The 17,673-nt window shown below is 39.7% G+C and overlaps 1 protein-coding gene across 1 annotated transcript in view; it reads right to left on the bottom strand.

Annotated features, from left to right (window-relative positions):
- Positions 1-2,871: 2,871 nt before the first annotated feature.
- Positions 2,872-17,673, bottom strand: part of UMODL1 (uromodulin like 1) — a 46,590-nt gene continuing 31,788 nt past the window's right edge. The window contains exons 18-23 of the mRNA XM_070750453.1: positions 16,020-16,162; positions 9,079-9,315; positions 7,881-8,040; positions 6,964-7,083; positions 4,763-4,937; positions 2,872-4,247 (exon numbers count right to left, since the gene is read on the bottom strand). Of these exons, the coding sequence (XP_070606554.1) occupies positions 4,770-4,937; positions 6,964-7,083; positions 7,881-8,040; positions 9,079-9,315; positions 16,020-16,162 (828 nt within the window). The 3' untranslated portion in view covers positions 2,872-4,247; positions 4,763-4,769. The remainder of the gene's footprint in view (positions 4,248-4,762; positions 4,938-6,963; positions 7,084-7,880; positions 8,041-9,078; positions 9,316-16,019; positions 16,163-17,673) is intronic.

Here is a 17,673-nt window from a genome sequence, read left to right as displayed (position 1 = left end):
TCCAAATATCTTCAAGTTGCCAAGGTTGGGAAACACTGGTCTAGAACACTTCTTAGTATCCATGGAGCACCCTGGATTTACTCCATGTCTTTTACTAATAATGATAGTTATATTATTATTATTCACTTGTTCATTGTATTTATTCCAGTAAAACCAAACACATTTTTATCACTGTATGTGATGTATTGGAGGCATTGTGTTGGATTAGCTACTCCTTTCCATCTTTTACAAAAATATATATTTTCAGCTCAAGCAATTGCAAACTTTTTCCAGTAAGCAAAATATTTTAGGTATACAAAACATTATAAATACAAAGCTTTTGTATGTTGTGAAAGAAATTGGACTCTGTACAACTGCACATTTTTCTCTTGTGAAACAAACTTTCTGTGTATCGCTGGCCTTTAATTCGAGCCTATTTTATTGTACCACAGAGTAACAGAACATGTGATTCTGTTATAGACAGGGGTGGGTTCTTTTTATTTATTTATTTTACAAATGTGACATACAAGACAAAGGAAAAAAACATACATAAAAACATATATATACAACATTTCGGAAATGAAAGTTTCCCCACTTTTTTTGTTGGATATTTGATCAGAGAATTACACTTCTTTTACATAATATTAATTTTTGAATTCTTTTATTTGACGTGTTGCTTTGCATAAATTTTTATTTATTTATTTCTTTTAGGCAATCATAAAATTTTGCCCATGTTTTGTAGTAATCTGATTCTTCTTTTCCCTCTAATCCTGTCCATCTCCACACAGTCTAGTATTTGTTTAATTATTATGTTTTCTTCCAGTATTTTATCTGTTTTCCACTGATGGGCATATACTATTCTGGCAGCTGTTAGTATATGTATAACTAGATATCTTACTTCTTTTTCTATTTTTTTATTAAAAATACCCAATAAATATAATTCTGGGTTTTTTTTCAATTTCTTCATTTGCTATTTCTTTTAACCAATTTGTTATTTTATTCCAAAACTTTTTTGCCTGTGTGCATGTCCACCATTGGTGGTAGAACGTGCCTCTTTCTTTTTTACACTTCCAACATATTGGAGAGGTTTTTGGGAACATTTTTGCAAGTCTTTCTGGCGATAGGTGCCACCTGTAGAACATTTTTAATTGGTTTTCCTTGAATGCGGTCGATCTTGTCATCTGCCAATTGTTAATCCATATTTTTTCCCATTTTTCTAGTTCAATTGTATAGCCAAAATTCATTCCCCAGCTTATCATATTCTCTTTTACAATTTCCACTTCTGTCTCATAACGGATCAAAAATTTATATATTTTACCGATTAATTTTTCATCATTTTTAATAGTGTCCTGTCCAATTCACCCCTCCCCACCAGAAAACCATATTCCTTTTTGTCTTTTTGGTATGCGTCTTTTAATTGTAGATATGTAGACAGCGGTGGGTTCTAACCTACCTTGTTGCTGGTTCACTTCCTCCTGTGTAATGTGGGCGCACATACGCACATGCGCAGTGCCAAAAACCAAGCTTCTGCACATGCGCAGAAGCAAAAAGCAAGATGCTACCATTGGGGCAAGTTCAGAATGTGGGCAATCGGTGATTATTCCCAGTTCAGTGAGCGGGGAGAAATTCTTGCTACTGGTTTTAAAGAACCAATCTGAACGAGGAGCAATCCACCTCTGGGAATAGACATTCCTTATATATCTTGTGCTTCATGTAACAACAATTCATGATTATGACAATGATGGAAATATAACTTTGTGACCAATTCTTGCATTTATGACCTTTACATTTCTGTAAAGCAAAAGAAAGCTGAAGTAAGATTTTAAGGATTTCACTTAGCTATAGCTTCATTTAGAAACCACCTTGCTGGTCTCAACTGTGTTCAATAAACAAGGAATACCCGTATTTCATAGCACAATTCAAAAATTGATCTGTTGGATTAAATCTTCATACTTCAAAGTTGACTCAGCCTTCCATCCTTCCAAGGTTAGTAAAATGAGGATCCAGATTGTTGTGGGCAATATGCTGACTTTGTAAACCACTTTGAGAGTGGTATCTAACTCTATGTGCTATTGCTATTTAATATTGGATACAAAAGTCAGAAATCATATAAATGAATGTTTAGGGTCCAAACAAGATTAAAATGTACATCTGGGGCAATTTATACAAGAAACATATTTAGGAAGCAAGAAAGCCCCCCTTCAACCAACCCCCCGCCCCCAAAGATATTAAGTGAGACAAAAAGTAGCATTAATAGAGGGAGTTTGAGTGATAGCACAAGAAATATACATTTCTTTGAAATATATAACTCTTGATTGCTAATTGCTTGGAACATTTTTTTTAAATGGAAAGTTGAAAAAAGAATAATGATACTCTTTTCATACTCATCTTTTACCTAACCCACACCAGTAAAAAATAAATGTATGTTTTTGACAGTGCTAGAGCACATAATGTATCACAGTCTCTCAGCCCAATCTACCTCACAGGATTGTTGTTCTAATGAAAAATTGGCATTTATTAAATTATAGAAGGCTCAGGAGGAGTTTGAGTTTATCAGCTTTTCCACCTTTTTTGCAACGGTGATTGGTACATTTGGCCTTTATCCAGTGGCATAAGGCTTTGTAAGTTTTTAAAGTTGGCTATGTAGCTGGTTTTCTTTTCTCACCAAAGAGATTTTTTTCTTGTATTATAATTTTCTTATTGTTATGGGTAATTTGTTTTTAAATTAATAAAATAATATTTAGATTAAAATAATACTTACAAGCTTTCATAAAGGAGAGTATCATCTTAAGGTTTAAATTTGAATTAAAAGATTCTAAAATCCCATTTGGTATAAAAGAATCTCTCAAGTTTGAATAACTGAGTAATATTTAAAATAAAAGACTGCAAATAAATTTACAAAATGTGTTTATTAAAGCGGCAGACATAAAGGTAAGTATACTGTATAAGCTTTGAATATCTAATTGAAGACTGAGGTTTTATTTGGCATTTATTGAAAGCAAATTGTTCAGTTTCTCTTTCAGCTCTACCCACTTCACAAATCACCTACAATAGCGATAACATCCATTTAATAGCAGTAACATTCACTTAATTTTAGTTAATGATGTAGAAAGTAAAAAACAATAGCTATAAAAATAGTTCCTCTTTCCTATATGTTCATAAGACAAATAGCATTCTTGGGGATGAAGATTTATAATAAACATGCCCCAAATACAGCAGTTTCTAAAATCACCACAGCAAAGTTTCTGTATTTACTTTTAGCTCTTAGTCTGTCCAAATCAATCTATTTTACAGCAGTAATTATACTTACTACAATTACTGCAGTATTAAGCAGTGTAAATTAAAAAAAAAAAAAAAAAGCTGCTCATAGCAAAATTCTAGTAAATTGTGTAGATTCAGAAAACATCCAAAATAATTGAAGGTCCGAGTTTTATTATATTACAATTGATTTATATTAGTGTTTTTCTGGTTTGTTTCTTTCTCTTCCTTTCTTTGTCTCTCTCATTTTTCTTTCTCCCCTTCATTTCAAAGTACACTTTAAGGGCTTCCATGCTAACTATCCAAACAGAAATTGAAGGAATAAGTTTTCTGCCAAATAGATGTGTGAAGTTGAATATTGGACTGAAGGTATTGTAAGACTTAGAGATCTGCAGAAGCAACATCATAGAGACATGAGTTTTAAGAAAGAGATACTTTGTATTGTATGATCCATCCAGTTTGTTAAAATTACGCCAAATATAAGAAAGGTTCTTATCAAAGAACATGTTTGATTTTTCTCCTGGAATGGCAAAAAAAAAGCAGAATCTCTTCATTACTTTTAATCCTATGTTAAGTCGGTTTTGCAGATCTTATTTGGAAATATATGATCAGCTTTGGAATCCTTCTTTTCACAAACTTCCAGCATATTTCATTTATATTCTCTAAAATTTAGGCCCCTGCTTCAAAACAATGGTAGTACAGTCGCAGAATACACATATACGCACACCGAGAATTTATGCAATTGCTTGGATTACTTTCTTACATGGCTAAAGGTTTTCTACCTTTTTAAAAGCAAGTGATATTAATTGTGGAACTGAGAGGCCGAGCAAAAATAAATCCAATTACAAAATCACTGTTAAACGTTCTTCCCTCTTGAAATGATGCAAACGGTTTGCAATAGCAATATAAATGTGATAAGATGTTCTCAGATAATCTGAGTATCAGCTGCTTTGGTTATGTCTTTCACCTCCAGCATTTCATGGACCGGTATATCTATAGAAAAATTCCAGCTAGAATGCCAAGAGAAAATAAGGAGTGCATTTGATCAGTGATTAGGGCATCATATTTGCAGCCCACTTATCGTCATTCAATCTAATTATGCTATCACTATTAGGTTAACGTAGACGACCAGGCTAATTCTGAGGGAGGGGCCAAATGTGTCATCAGTAATGAGTCCCTTCACACCCACAAGAGACCTAAGTTCAGCCCACCTTGAATTCCATTGACTTTTATCTACCGCCAATTTGCCTCGACTGTTAGTAGATCAGATTTATGTAGAGAACATTAGCATACAATAGATGTATATTCGTTTGAACTGCATGGACTCCTGATTTCCTGCACTTGTTATTTAGACTAAAAAAATAAAGCCAGGACCGTGGGCTCTAATCAACTGCAAAGCAAAAGAAAGACCCTCCTCAGCCATTTAATAGGAGTTATAAGCTTCTAAATAGTAACTTCAGTGGATTTGTGGGTGGGGGCTTAGCTCTTGAGAAAACTACATAATTCACTAATTAGCAAAACTTACATGTATTTCAATCATGGAAGGCTTGGTAATTAAAAAACTCAGTCCTCCTTTTGATGTCATAGGTCCCAGACTTATGTTTGTATCGGCAGACCAAAACTCCTGCTATTCCCAGTGCAAGACCAAGTACGCCAATAACAATGAGTATGATATAGCCTACTCCCAAACCAGTTTTTTCCTCTTCAGCTGAAGCAAAAGAAATTGAAAAAAATTACACTGCTATAAATCAAATTTTATTATATAAAATTTGATCAGATCATTATAATACTGCCTCACAGCAGGAGTGCAGTCATATGCATGGAAATAAACTCATTACAAAGTATTTACTGTAATTGGTAGAGTTTAGATAACTGTAGTTTATTTTTAATTTAGAATGATAAATGATGCAGAGAAAATTGCAGTCTTAATCAATCTCATTTTGTAGAAATAATCTGTTTTCTTCTTGTTATGGTCAATGAAGCTGTATTTGCCAAGCTGTACTCAAACAATGACAAGTTACATTATGAGCTGTTTTATGTCAAGTTAGATTAGCTTTGAGAGCCAGTTTGATATGGTGGCTAAGGCTAAGGAATCAGGCAGAAACCAGGAGACCATGATTTCTAATCCTGTTTAGGCATAAAACCATCTGAACTTGGACTAGCCATTTTTGCTCAGCCCTAGGGTAGAGGAAATGGAAGACTACTTCTGAAAAACTGTAGGGACTTCTCCAGGCAGTTTCTGAGAATCAGACACAATGGAATGGAATGGAGAAAAGAAACTCTAATCTTAACCCTGAGATTGATAGAGGACAGGTAGCATCACAAGAGGTTGACTGGGGGTGAATGCCTAGAAGTAAAATATTCCTTGCATATAATTATCTCTCTGTAGGATGTTGAAGAAGAATATGACTACTGTATTTTGCTGTATTGTGATAAATGCTTATTGTTGAAGCTGTATTCAGTTCTGCCATGATTTTAGATAGCAGAAAAATGAGAGAACATTCATTAAGAACAGTGTGGCACACCACACCTACAGTATATACTACTAAAACTCTTGTTTGTCTGTGTGTAACTTTTAACTGGTTGAAATAGTGAAGCACAATGCAATCATTTTTCAAACAAGGTATCTAAAGTGGGCTAACTTCAGAATATATCCAAAACCCAGAATCAAAAATCCCCATAGAATTGACACTTGGCAAATTTTATAAAGAGTTTATGATTTTTAAAAATGATTGTAAACATTTTATGATATAATAATTCAAAGTGTCATAAAACATTTTTTGTGGTCAACTCCTGATATTTGACTGTGCTATACAATACAACACAGGTTACTTTCAAGGCAGATACATCTCTGAATATCTCCCTGAATTTTTAACAAGTTTTCCAGGGAAACAATACATTGATTTTTAAGAGCTTTTCCAGGGAAGCAGTACAATGAAGCTCTGCCATTATTGAAGGCACTGAGGAATCTGGTAAGGAAATCTCTGTGAAACGATGACCCAATGTCACAGGTTCTCAAATTGTAGTTATGAATTCTAGCTACTAGATGCCTCTCATCAGAGAGCTTGAGCAAGGAGAAAGTGATACCCTTGTGTTATTAGTATCAAACCTCACTTGGTGATGTGTGTGACACCCACCCACCCATACACACACACACTTGGGATTGGGGAAGACATTCATTTAGTCCACATTTGAATGTGCATTTATTTACTTTCAGATATTTAGCCAACACATCAAATTAAACAGTAAGCAACTGAAATTTGTAATTTTAATTTTACAATGCACCTCATCAGTAACAACAGACATAAATCCTAGGCAGAAATCTGGACTAAAAGTCCTACATACATAAACATTATGTTTAAAAAATCAGTATGGAAAATCATTTAGAAAAATTGCATATACACAAAATCATAAAGACAATGTAGAGTTCTGAGAAATGTGCAAGATATTTAAACATTTTAATGGAAACTTTTAGAGTAGTTATTATATTCAGCTAACCAAATGCAAAAGTTTGAAGAAATGGAAACACACCAAATTACCCATATCCCAAACATAATGCATTCCCAATGATGAGGCATTAAGAACTAAGCCTGTCAGATTTGCTCATTCCTATGCTGAGCTTTGTAGTAGAAATATTCTGTCTTCCCTTGTATAGTTCCATTCACAGGGTGTTCATTTTCAATAATTCTGCACTCTCTTTCAACATTAAACCATTTACCTGGTGACTTCATCCTGGAGCCCTGACTTACCTAGTGGTTTATCACTGAATTTCCGAAGAGGACCCCAAGTTGTTTTGGGTGTAGCAATAATTTCACCTGATTTCCAAAAACGGAAACCCTGGCAATTCTGCAAAAATGAAACACTTATGAAATCATTATTTTCAGAATAAATTTGCTATGCATTATGACTACTAAATAATAAATCTCCTACAGAACCTTTAAAAACACTATTGCGATATAGTCAGATCATATATATAAGTTATCAAGTTATAACTGAGAAGGCACTCTTAGAGATAATTGGGGGGGGGGGTCTAGTGTATCATAGGATATAATAACTCCAACTTTGAGGTGACTTACATCTCTGAGACATCCTATGCTTCCTAACATTAAAAGGAATAATATTCATGATCCTTTTCTACCTATAAATCTCTTTGCAGTAACAGACTTAGGTTACAACCAAAAATGCTAAATTCTCTATAGATACTATATATTCCCATAGAAGTCAGCAAAAAACCACAGCCCTCTCTTTGCTTCAGTGACAGCATTCAAAGTATTTATAGCACTTTTAACATTTTTAAGCATTTATATGTAAGAAGATTTGTTGCTGACCAGAATTTCTGTGTTGTTGAACAGAATTTCTGTTGGAGATGGAAGCTTATTTACATTAGAATGTTAAGATGATCTTATTGTAAGATCATTAAGATTCTGATGTAGATAAGCACCAAAATGGAAATAAAAGTGAACAACATACATTATAATTATTTCATTTCCAGTTTTAGTTGAAGAAAATTATGAATTAAGTTTATCTCTGAGCTCTGTACTATTTTGTTTCAGTTTGTGAAGTACCATATTCTGGGAACAGATAAAACAATAGTTCTGTCTCATTTAAAATCATTTATTTTCCAACTGAGCAAAATCCCTTACCGTTCTGCAAGTGCTTTTAGGAAGTTCAACACAAATTTGGATTTTGCAATGTAAGTAAACCATTGAACTATTGACAAATGAAAAAACTTTCAGCTTAAACCGGGCTCGGTTGGATACCCCATTTGCAATCATGGTGGTGTTTCTATTTGGAATTGGACAGCTGAAAAAAAAAGCTCAATTAAACATTTAAAGAAGCATAGAATTTGATTTGTATGTATTTACAATTCTATTTATAATCAGACAAAAATGTAGCAATTTTCCAAAAGGAGAATATCAAAGTAATGCTGCTGCATTTGCAGCTATTATGTGGCTGATAGTTCTAGTAAAGATAGTAAACTATTTCACTAGTCTATAAATATTTTCTGTTTCATAGAGATCTGATGACATCCAGGAAGGATATGCATCAATAAGTGACTTATATAAATTCAAATAAATAAATGGATAGTAGCATCATGACCTTCTTTGAGCATACTTCATAAAATATATAATTGCCCACTGGAGACTGAAGCCATTATTCTCCCTCTCCTTCTTATTGCAGAAGTAACCAACAAGCATCTCCCCAAGTTGAGATACTTCAACTCAAGCATTCAGCCCTTGGCCACCTGTCATCTATTTCCTGACAGATACTCTCCTCCACCAACACATATATAAAATTCCCTTGCTGCTACCTCTGCCAACTTCTCACAATAGTGAAGTTTGTAAAAATAAACCTGGTCGCTGGTATAACATATACCTGCATTTAATTCACTGAAAGTCTTCAGATGTGTATGTTAGAAAAAGGAATGGTTTTTCTCATCTACTTTCATTTCATTCCTACCCTAGCCCTACTTCTTCATGTCTTCAATTTGATTGCTAAAATTATCTATGTTGAATGATGGAACAGCTCAAGCACTAAAATCAGAAATCAAAAATTCAGAATGCATTTATTGTGAAATGTTTCCCCATTTTTAAAATATCTAAATAATGTCCATAACCAGGTAGATGAATCAAAACAAATATACCTAGCAGGTAAGAGGTTGAAGCTAAGAAATAATGGCTTGAATTAACTAATAAATTGAAATGTCACAATTACAAAAAAGTAGATTTACATTGCTGGTATTTCAACTTTAAGATTATAAAATTGATACCATTCTATAAATTATTGTGTTTATTATTCACAAGGTTGCAATAACATCTTAATACATTCCGTAAACCATACCCGCCATATATAAAATGATATGAGTGAGGATCCATTGAGTTACTGGTTGGGGTTGCCCAACATTGGCTGACAACTGCTTTGAGTTTTTTGCTTCTTGCTTGAACTCCCACTTCAATCACTATATTATCACTGCCAGAGATGCTGAAATTTTGTGGAATTGGAGAATTGCCAACTAACAATCGCATTTCTGTTAAGAAGTGTCCAGATCCATGTAAATCTTCAAAAATTGTATAAATTCTGAAAGACAATGAGGCATTGTTAACATTGGTAGACTATTTTTTTTAAAAAACTACCGTATTTTTCAGAGTATAAGACACACTTCCCCCCTAAAAGTGGACAGAAATGTCTGTGTATCTTATACAACGAATGTTGCTGAAACAATACCTACCCACCTGCCAGCCTTTTTCAGCCTTCGTGTGTCATGTTTTGGCTCTGCATGTCTCATTTTAGATCCATTCCAGGCTGTGGGGATTGCCACAGCACATTGCCACCTTTGTGTGTCATGTTTCCAGCCTCCACACGGCATGTTTTCGGCCTCCACATGCCCCATTTTTGACCTCTGAGCTCACATTTTCATCCGGTTTCAGGTGGCTGTGGCAAAGATCTCCATCCAGAAGTGGTCAAAAATGTGACGCATAGAGACCAAAAACAAAGCAAGCAGAGGTTGAAAACACAATGTGAGGAGACCAAAAACACGACACACAGAGGTGGCAATGGGCTGTGGTAATCTTCGCAGCCTGGAATAGCTGGTTGGCGGCAATGTACCCTCTAAGGTGCGCGGCCGTGTGACCACGCACCCAAACCCCACCCCACCCGCACACCCTCCCGCACACCCTTTTCCAAGGCCGCGCAAGGAGCTGTGGCTGCCCCCCGCCAGCGCCTCCGTCCCCCTCGCACCCCTGGCTTCTCGCTGCTGCCCCCCACCTGCCCGCCCGATCTGCCCCTCTTTCTCCTCCCCCACTTCCTGCTTTGGGGCGCAGCTCCTCCTGCAGCGGTGGCTGCAGCGCCGGTGGCAGCTGTGGCTTTTCGTCCTCCTGATCTGGCCGCTAGCCACTCCGAACACTTTGGGAATGCCCACCCCACCCCTCTCGCAGTCCCTTCGCTGAGAGCGCTTTCGTCCTGGCTGTCAACAAAGGGGCTGCAGGAGAGGTGGGGCATGCGTTCTTCTCACAGCGGAGGCCAGCGAAGGTTAGTTTGAATGTTGGGCGTGTGTGCGCACGCGCTCCCCATCCCCCTGCCAGCCCACCTGGAACATTCAAACTAAGAAAAACCTTTGCTGGCCTCCGCAGAGAAGAAAGGAAGAGAGAGAAAGAGAGAACAAGAGAGAGAGAGAGCAACAGACAGAGCAAGAGAGAGATAAAATGAGAAAGAGAGAGAGAGAGAAAGAGGGGGAGAAAGAGAGATAGCAAGAGAGAGAGAGAACAAGAGAGAGAAAGTGTGTGTGAGAGAGAAAGCAAGCAAGAGAGAGAGAGAAAGAAAACAAGAGAGAGAGAAAGAGAGAGAGAAAGAAAACGAGAGCAAGAGTGAGAGAGAGAGAAAGCAAGAGAGAGAGAAAGAAAACCAGAGAGAGAAAGAGAACGAGAGAGAGAGAGCAACAAACAGAGCAAGATAGAAAGGAGAGAGGGAGACAGAAAGTGAGAAAAAGAGAGAGAGAGAAAGAGGGGGGAGAAAGACAGAGAAAGAGAAAGAAAGAAAGCAAGAGAGAGAGAGAGAAAGAGAGAGAAAGAAGAGAGGAAGGGAGTGAGAGAGAGGAAGAAAGAGAGAGAGAGAGAGAGAAGAGTGGAAGGATGAGAGAGAGAAATTATAGAAAAAAGGGGAGAAAAAAAGAGAAATGAGAAAGTGATTGAGGCAGAGAATGAAAGGAAAGAGAGAGAAACAGAGAGAGAAGTGACTCTTGATTTAAAGCATATGGTAAAAGCACTTAAATAATAACAGAGGGGAAAAACCCAGCCCTCACCTGTTTTTATTAATAGTTATGTTTTTGGTTTTGCTGGTTGTTTTAGTTTTAATAGTAATAGATTTTGGTTTTGTTTTATTATTAATTTCTTTTAATAAAAAAGAAGGGAGATTGATTGATTGATTGATTGATTGATTGATTGATTGATTTATTGATTTATTGATTTATTGATTTATTGATTTATTTAGACTTCTATGCCACCCAGTCCCAAGGGGACTGCCGCTCAGACACTATACTTTTCCGCCCACACCGAAAAAAAATTAGAGGGAATATTGGTTGGCGGTATTCTGGGAGGACATTCCTACTGCCAATCAGCTGCTTGTCCTCCCACTTAGGACTGTATGACTAACTTGTTGCTTGTATCCTAAGATTTTTATTAATATTGATTGTTTCTTCATTGCTTATTTGACCCCTATGACAATCATTAAGTGTTGTACCACATGATTCTTGATAAATCTGTATTTTATTTTATGTACACTGAGAGCATATGCCCCAAGACAAATTCCTTGTGTGTACAATCACACTTGGCCAATAAAATTCTATTCTATTCTATTCTATGAGGCTGTGATAACATACTGAAGATGACCAGGCGGTTTGTCGTTTGTTGCAAGAACACCAGCTGGATGTACTGATGGATGCTGGTAACCAGAAGAAGATTTATTTTTGTTTTCCTCCCCAAAAACTAATGTGCGTCTTATACTCTAGAGCAGTGATGGGCAACCTTTTGAGCTTGGTGTGTCAAAATTCGCCAAAAAACCGAGCATAACTCGGGCGGTGTGTCACCTTGAGAAAAAAACACTCTCACTCTCTTCCTTCCTCTCTCCTCTCTCACTCTTTCTTTCTTGCTCTCTCTCACTCTCTCTCTTACTTTCTTTCCTTCTCTCTTCCTTCCACTTTTTTCTCTTTCTCTCTTTTCCTTCCTTCCCTTCTTCCCCTCCCTCTCCCTCTCCCTCTCTCCCTTTATATTTATCTCTTCCTTCCTTCCTCCGCCCCTCCATTCATTTCATTCTTCCTTCCTTGTTCCCTCCATTTCTTCTTCCTTCCTTCTTCCTTTCCTTCCTTCCTTTTCCCTCCATTTCTCCTTCTTTCCCTCCCCCTTCCCTCCTTTCCACTTCTCTATTCCCTCTCCCTTTTTTTCCCTTCTTTCTCATTTGTTTTGTTTCCCTCTCCCTCGTTCTTTCCCTCCATCATTTTCTCATTTTTCTCTCTCACATTCCCTCCCCCTCACTTCTGTTTTCTCTCCCTCTCTCTTGCTTTCTCTCTCTCTCTCTCTTCTCTCTTCCTTCCTCTCTTCTTTTTTTTCTGCCCTGTAACACGCCGCGGGGCAATCGGCTGCAAGCAGGAGCTCCAAGACGGTGGCACTGACATCGGGTCGCAGTACATTGCTGGCACTGGCCCACTGACTGGGCTGGGACGGAGGTGCCAGCCCCATGCCCAGCGCAGCAATGTACGACGGCCTGCAACACATACAGCCGCCGCCGGTACCTTGCAGCCAACCACCCCACTGCCGCCCCACGGCTACTACTCAGTGCCCTCCCGCTCGACACAAGTTTGGCTGCGCCACCTTCGTGGCTTGCCCTGCTGCCCCGCACCCGCTAGAGCTGCCCAGTGCAGCCGAAGCGCGGGGCGGAGTAGGCGGCGGCTGCTTCAGGCCCGCCCCCGAGCTGAGCTTCCTTTGGCTTCCTTCGAGGCAAAGCTGTAAAGCTCACCTGCTGCCTCGAAGGAAGCCAAAGGAAGCTCAGCTCAATGAAGATCGGCTGTTGGTCTCTTCAAGCTGCTGCCGCCCACTGCGGAGATCCCTTCGCCCGAACAGAGGCGGCGGCGGCAGGTTCAAGGGACCAACAGCCGGTCCTTTTCGGGGCTGCGTTGTTGCAGCATCTGAGGCCGCCACTGCCTCCGCCTCCAGGCGAAGGGATCTCCTCAGTGGGCGGCCTCGGAGGCTGCAACAACGCAGCCCCGAAAAGGACCGGCTGTTGGTCCCTTAAAGATGCCACTGTCGCCCACTGCGGAGATCCCTTCGCCTAGAGGCGGAGGCGGCGGCGGCCTCAGACGCTGCAACAACGCAGCCCCGAAAAGGACCGGCTGTTGGTCCCTTGAACCTGCCGCCGCCGCCTCTGTTCGGGCGAAGGGATCTCCGCAGTGGGCGGCAGCAGCTTGAAGAGACCAACAGCCGATCCTCATTGAGCTGAGTTTACTTTGGCTTCCTTCGAGGCAGCAGGTGAGCTTTGCAACTTTGCCTCGAAGGAAGCCAAAGGAAGCTCAGCTCGGGGGCGGGCCTGAAGCAGCCGCTGCCTACTCCGTCCCACGCTTCGGCCGCGCCGGGGCCAAGTAAGCTGAGGCTAGGCCCGTCGCCCCGGCTCCAAGTGCGGGGCCTGGGCGGGCAAGCATTGGGAGGGCCTCGCCGTCGCTTGGCGGGAGAAGAGCTCCCCTCCACGCGATCCGAGTCGGCATGGCCGTCAACAAGTTAGTGCACGGGGGTCCTGATGGCTTGCTTATGGCCCCCTCCAGCCGCTCTTGCAGGGCTTCCAGGCTTCCCGCGGGGTGGCGAAGAAGCAAAAAAGCGGCACTGGAGGGACCAAGACGGTCTGCAGCTGAGCGTCTGGAGGAGGAGGAGGAGGAGGAAAGCCAGGGGGCGGGGAGGAAAGCGGTCTTTCTCGCCTTCAGGGAGAGGAACTGCTGCTGCTCTGCCATAGGGTGCTTTCCTCCCCACCCCCTGGCTTTCTTCCTTGCCGCCGCCAGACGCTCAGCAGCAGAGTGGAGGGGAGATTCGGGAGCTTATAGTAAAATCTTGTACGTTGCCGGGGGCCGGGTAAATGGCCTCAGCGGGCCGTAGTTTGGGGACCGCTGCCCTAAAGCTCCCCGCGTGTCACTGAAAATGGCTATGCGTGTCAGTGCTGACACGCGTGTCATAGGTTCGCCATCACTGCTCTAGAGTAATGATGGTGAACCTTTTTTTCCTCGGGTTCCGAAAGAGCATGAGTGAGTGTTATCACACATGCACGAGTGCCCATACCCATAATTCAATGCCTGGGGAAGGCAAAAAAAACCCCGCCCACTGGAGGCTCTCTGAAGGCCCTCTGGAGGCCGGAAAAGGCCTGTTCCCAAACTTCTGGTAGGCCCAGTAGGCTAGTCTGCTCTTCCCAAGGAAGGGTAAAAACATTCTCCCCCAGCCCCCTGGAGGCTCTCTGGAAGCTGAAAATGCCCTCCCAGAGCCCCTGCGAGCCAAAAATCAGCTGGCCAGCACAAACATACACGTTGGAGCTGAGTAAGGGCAACAGCTTGGATGCCAGCAGAAATGGCTCCACATGCCATCTGTGGCACCCGTGCCATAGGTTCGCCATCACTGCTCTAGAGCCTCTTATACTCTGAAACATATGGGTATGTCCTGTCTCTGCACAGTAACAGTATTATTTTCACAAAACAATTAAGTGGCTTCAGTTTTCAGCCAAAGGAATAGAAAGGATGCCACTTTTTACTTGTGCAGTGTCTACAAAAAAAAAATTAAAGACAGTTGCATAAATATTAATGGAGTGTGAATAATTAAAATCAAACATCATTAGAATTTGATTACCATATCAATGTCAACAAATTAAAAGCTTTTAGTTTTCTAAAACTCTATTTCACATTACTTTATGAGGACTGCCTTACAATTTTTACTCCTTTCTAAGGGGAAATTTCTTAGAAAGAATAATTTGACTGCAAATATTAATGAAACCTGAAATATTTCATATAAGTAAATTTTACTCTGTCTTGCAAATAGCAATAGCACTTAGACTTATATACTGCTTCTTAGTGCTTTACAGCCCTCTCTAATTAGTTCAGCATATTACTTCCAACAATCTGAATCCTCATTTTACTGATCTTGGAAGGATGGAAGGCTGAGTCACCCTTGAGCCTGGTGAGACTCGAACAACTGAATTGCAGGCAATCGGCAGTTGGCAGTCAGCAGAACTAGCTTGCAGTACTGCATTCTAATCACTGTGCCACCATGGTTCTTTTTGTAATTGAAAATGTTTTTATTGGATTTCTATGCCGCCCCTCTCCAAAGACTTGGATATAACCCTAAGTCTGTAATTTCTCCCTATTGCTACTTCCAGACATAATTTATTTATTTGTTGCATTTATATTTGTATTTGTATTTATTAGATTTGTATGCCACCCCTCTCCACAGACCTGGGGAGGCTCACAGCATTGACAAAACAATATATAATAACAAATCTAATATAAAAGTCTAAAATAACAATTTTACATTAAAAGCCTAAAAACCCCATTATATAAAAAAGCATACATACAAACATACCATACATGAAACTGCATAGGCAAGGGGAGATGTCTCAGTTCCGCCATGCCTGACAGCAGAGGTGGGTTTTAAGAAGTTTACAAAAGGCAAGGAGGGTGGGGACAGTCCTAATCTCTGGGGGGAGCTGGTTCCAGAGGGTTGGGGCCGCCACAGAGAAGGCTCTTCCCCTGGGTCCTGCCAGCCGACATATATGCCGCTCACTCCAAAACTGACTCTGAGCGGCTAACAATGGATTATAAATACAAGTAAAACCAGTAAAAAAAACATTACTAAAATAACATATATCTTTAAAAAAAAACCATACATCCTAACATTCAATCTTAATTCCAGGCCTGCAGAAAAGCCAGGTTTTAGCAGCTTTCCAGAAAAACGGTAAGGAGGAGATGATGCGAATCTCTGGGGGCAGTTGATTCCACTGGGTTGGAGCCGTCACAGAGAAGGCTCTTTCCCGAGGTCCCGCCAACCGACATTAAATGTAAGTAGCACATGAAAAGATAAAAAATGTAGTTGAGTTACCTGTATTTTGATACAGTGTCTAAAATGAAAGTCAACTCTGCACATCATCCTCTCTTTTGCAAAATTATCCTTTAAATTCTGCATTTTGGACTTCTGCAACAATTATTTGATGTTTTATATTTGATAGAAAATAATGTAATTGGTTCTCTTTCCTAAGAAGTTACTTACCCTTCTGAAGTATGTCCAGATGATGTTAAGAGATCATTCTGAAAGATACAGTGAATTTGACTTGAAATCTTTAAGTAACGGATAATCAGATCTGAAGAATAATCATTTCGAAGAACAGTTCTTGCAATGGTGTGTGTGGTATTCTGTAAATGAAGGGCAACAGAGAAAGATATATTGAATTTGTATTTTATTTTATTTTTTATTTTAAAAGATAGCAACATATAGCAAAACAGTAAAATGAAGAGCCATACAGGACCTGTTGATTATACAAGAATTTTATTCTATTCATTTAGTTAATCTATTCATAATTAATTTATTTCAACTGAGGAATCTAATATGTAGAAGTTCCTTGGAAAAATTAAGACTTAGATTACAGTAAGAGAAAAGAATGAGAAATACATTTCAGTAAAAATTTATTTTAACTGTGAATCAAAGCCCCAAATCCTGCCCCTACCATGCGGTCTTTATGGATAGCGCATGCATAATTTTTCATTATTATCATCTTTTTTCTAAGAAAAGCCTTATTAAGAGAGTAGAATGACATGTAATACTGTATTCTCAGAGTCTTCAGAGAGGGGCGGCATACAAATCTAATAAATTATTATTATTATTATTATTATTATTATTATTCATCCTTAATTCCAAAAACTTTATATTAATTATTTCATTTCATTATTTAATTAATTAGATTTCTATGCCGCCCTTCTCCGTAGACTCAGGGTGGCTCACAACAAAATAGGTACAAAAATACAACGTATAAGAAATTGAAATTAAAAGTCAAATCTAAAACCCCAATACATTAAAACAATCCTCCACACTCAATCAATTCAATTTTTCAATTTATTAGATTTGTATGCTGCCCCTCTCCAAAGACTCGGGGCGGCTCACAACAGTAATAAAAAACAGTATAACAATGGAACAAATCTAATAATAAAATTATATAAAACACCCCAACAATTTAAAAACCATACAGCACATACATACCAAACATAAAATATAAGAAAGCCTGGGGGAGATGTCTTAATTCCCCCATGCCTGGCGATATAGGTGGGTCTTGAGTAACTTGCAAAAGACAAGGAGGGTGGGGGCCATTCTAATCTCCGGGGGGAGTTGATTCCAAAGGGCCGGGGCCGCCACAGAGAAGGCTCTTCCCCTGGGGCTCGCCAAATGACATTGTTTAGTTGACGGGACCCGGAGAAGGCCAACTCTGTGGGACCTTATCGGCTGCTGGGATTCGTGCAGTAGAAAGCGGTTCCGGAGGTATTCTGGTCCAATGCCATGAAGGGCTTTAAAGCTCATTCCATGTACATTCCAATTGTTGGCCGGAGCTAGGCATAACACTCAACAGCCCTAAGCCTGCTGGCAGAAAAGAGTTTTTAAAGCCTTGTGGAAGGCCAGGAGGATAGGGGCAGTATGAATCCCTGGAGGGAGTTGATTCCAGAGGGCCAGGGCCGCCACAGAGAAGAGTCTTCCTGTAGGTCCCACCAGGCAGCATTGCCTAGCTGACGGGACCTCAAGAAGGCCAACTCTGTGGGACCTAATCGGCCACTGCGATACATGAGGCAACAGGTGATCCTGTAAGTAAAGCCATGTAGGGTATTATAGGTCATAACCAGCACTTTCAATTGCGTTCGGAGACCAATCGGCAGCTAAT

This window comes from Erythrolamprus reginae, chromosome 4, assembly GCF_031021105.1.
Source record: "Erythrolamprus reginae isolate rEryReg1 chromosome 4, rEryReg1.hap1, whole genome shotgun sequence".
Lineage (NCBI taxonomy): Eukaryota > Metazoa > Chordata > Lepidosauria > Squamata > Dipsadidae > Erythrolamprus > Erythrolamprus reginae.
The sequence above is the reverse complement of the archived record's forward strand: the minus strand, read 5'-3'. Positions and strand labels throughout refer to the sequence as shown.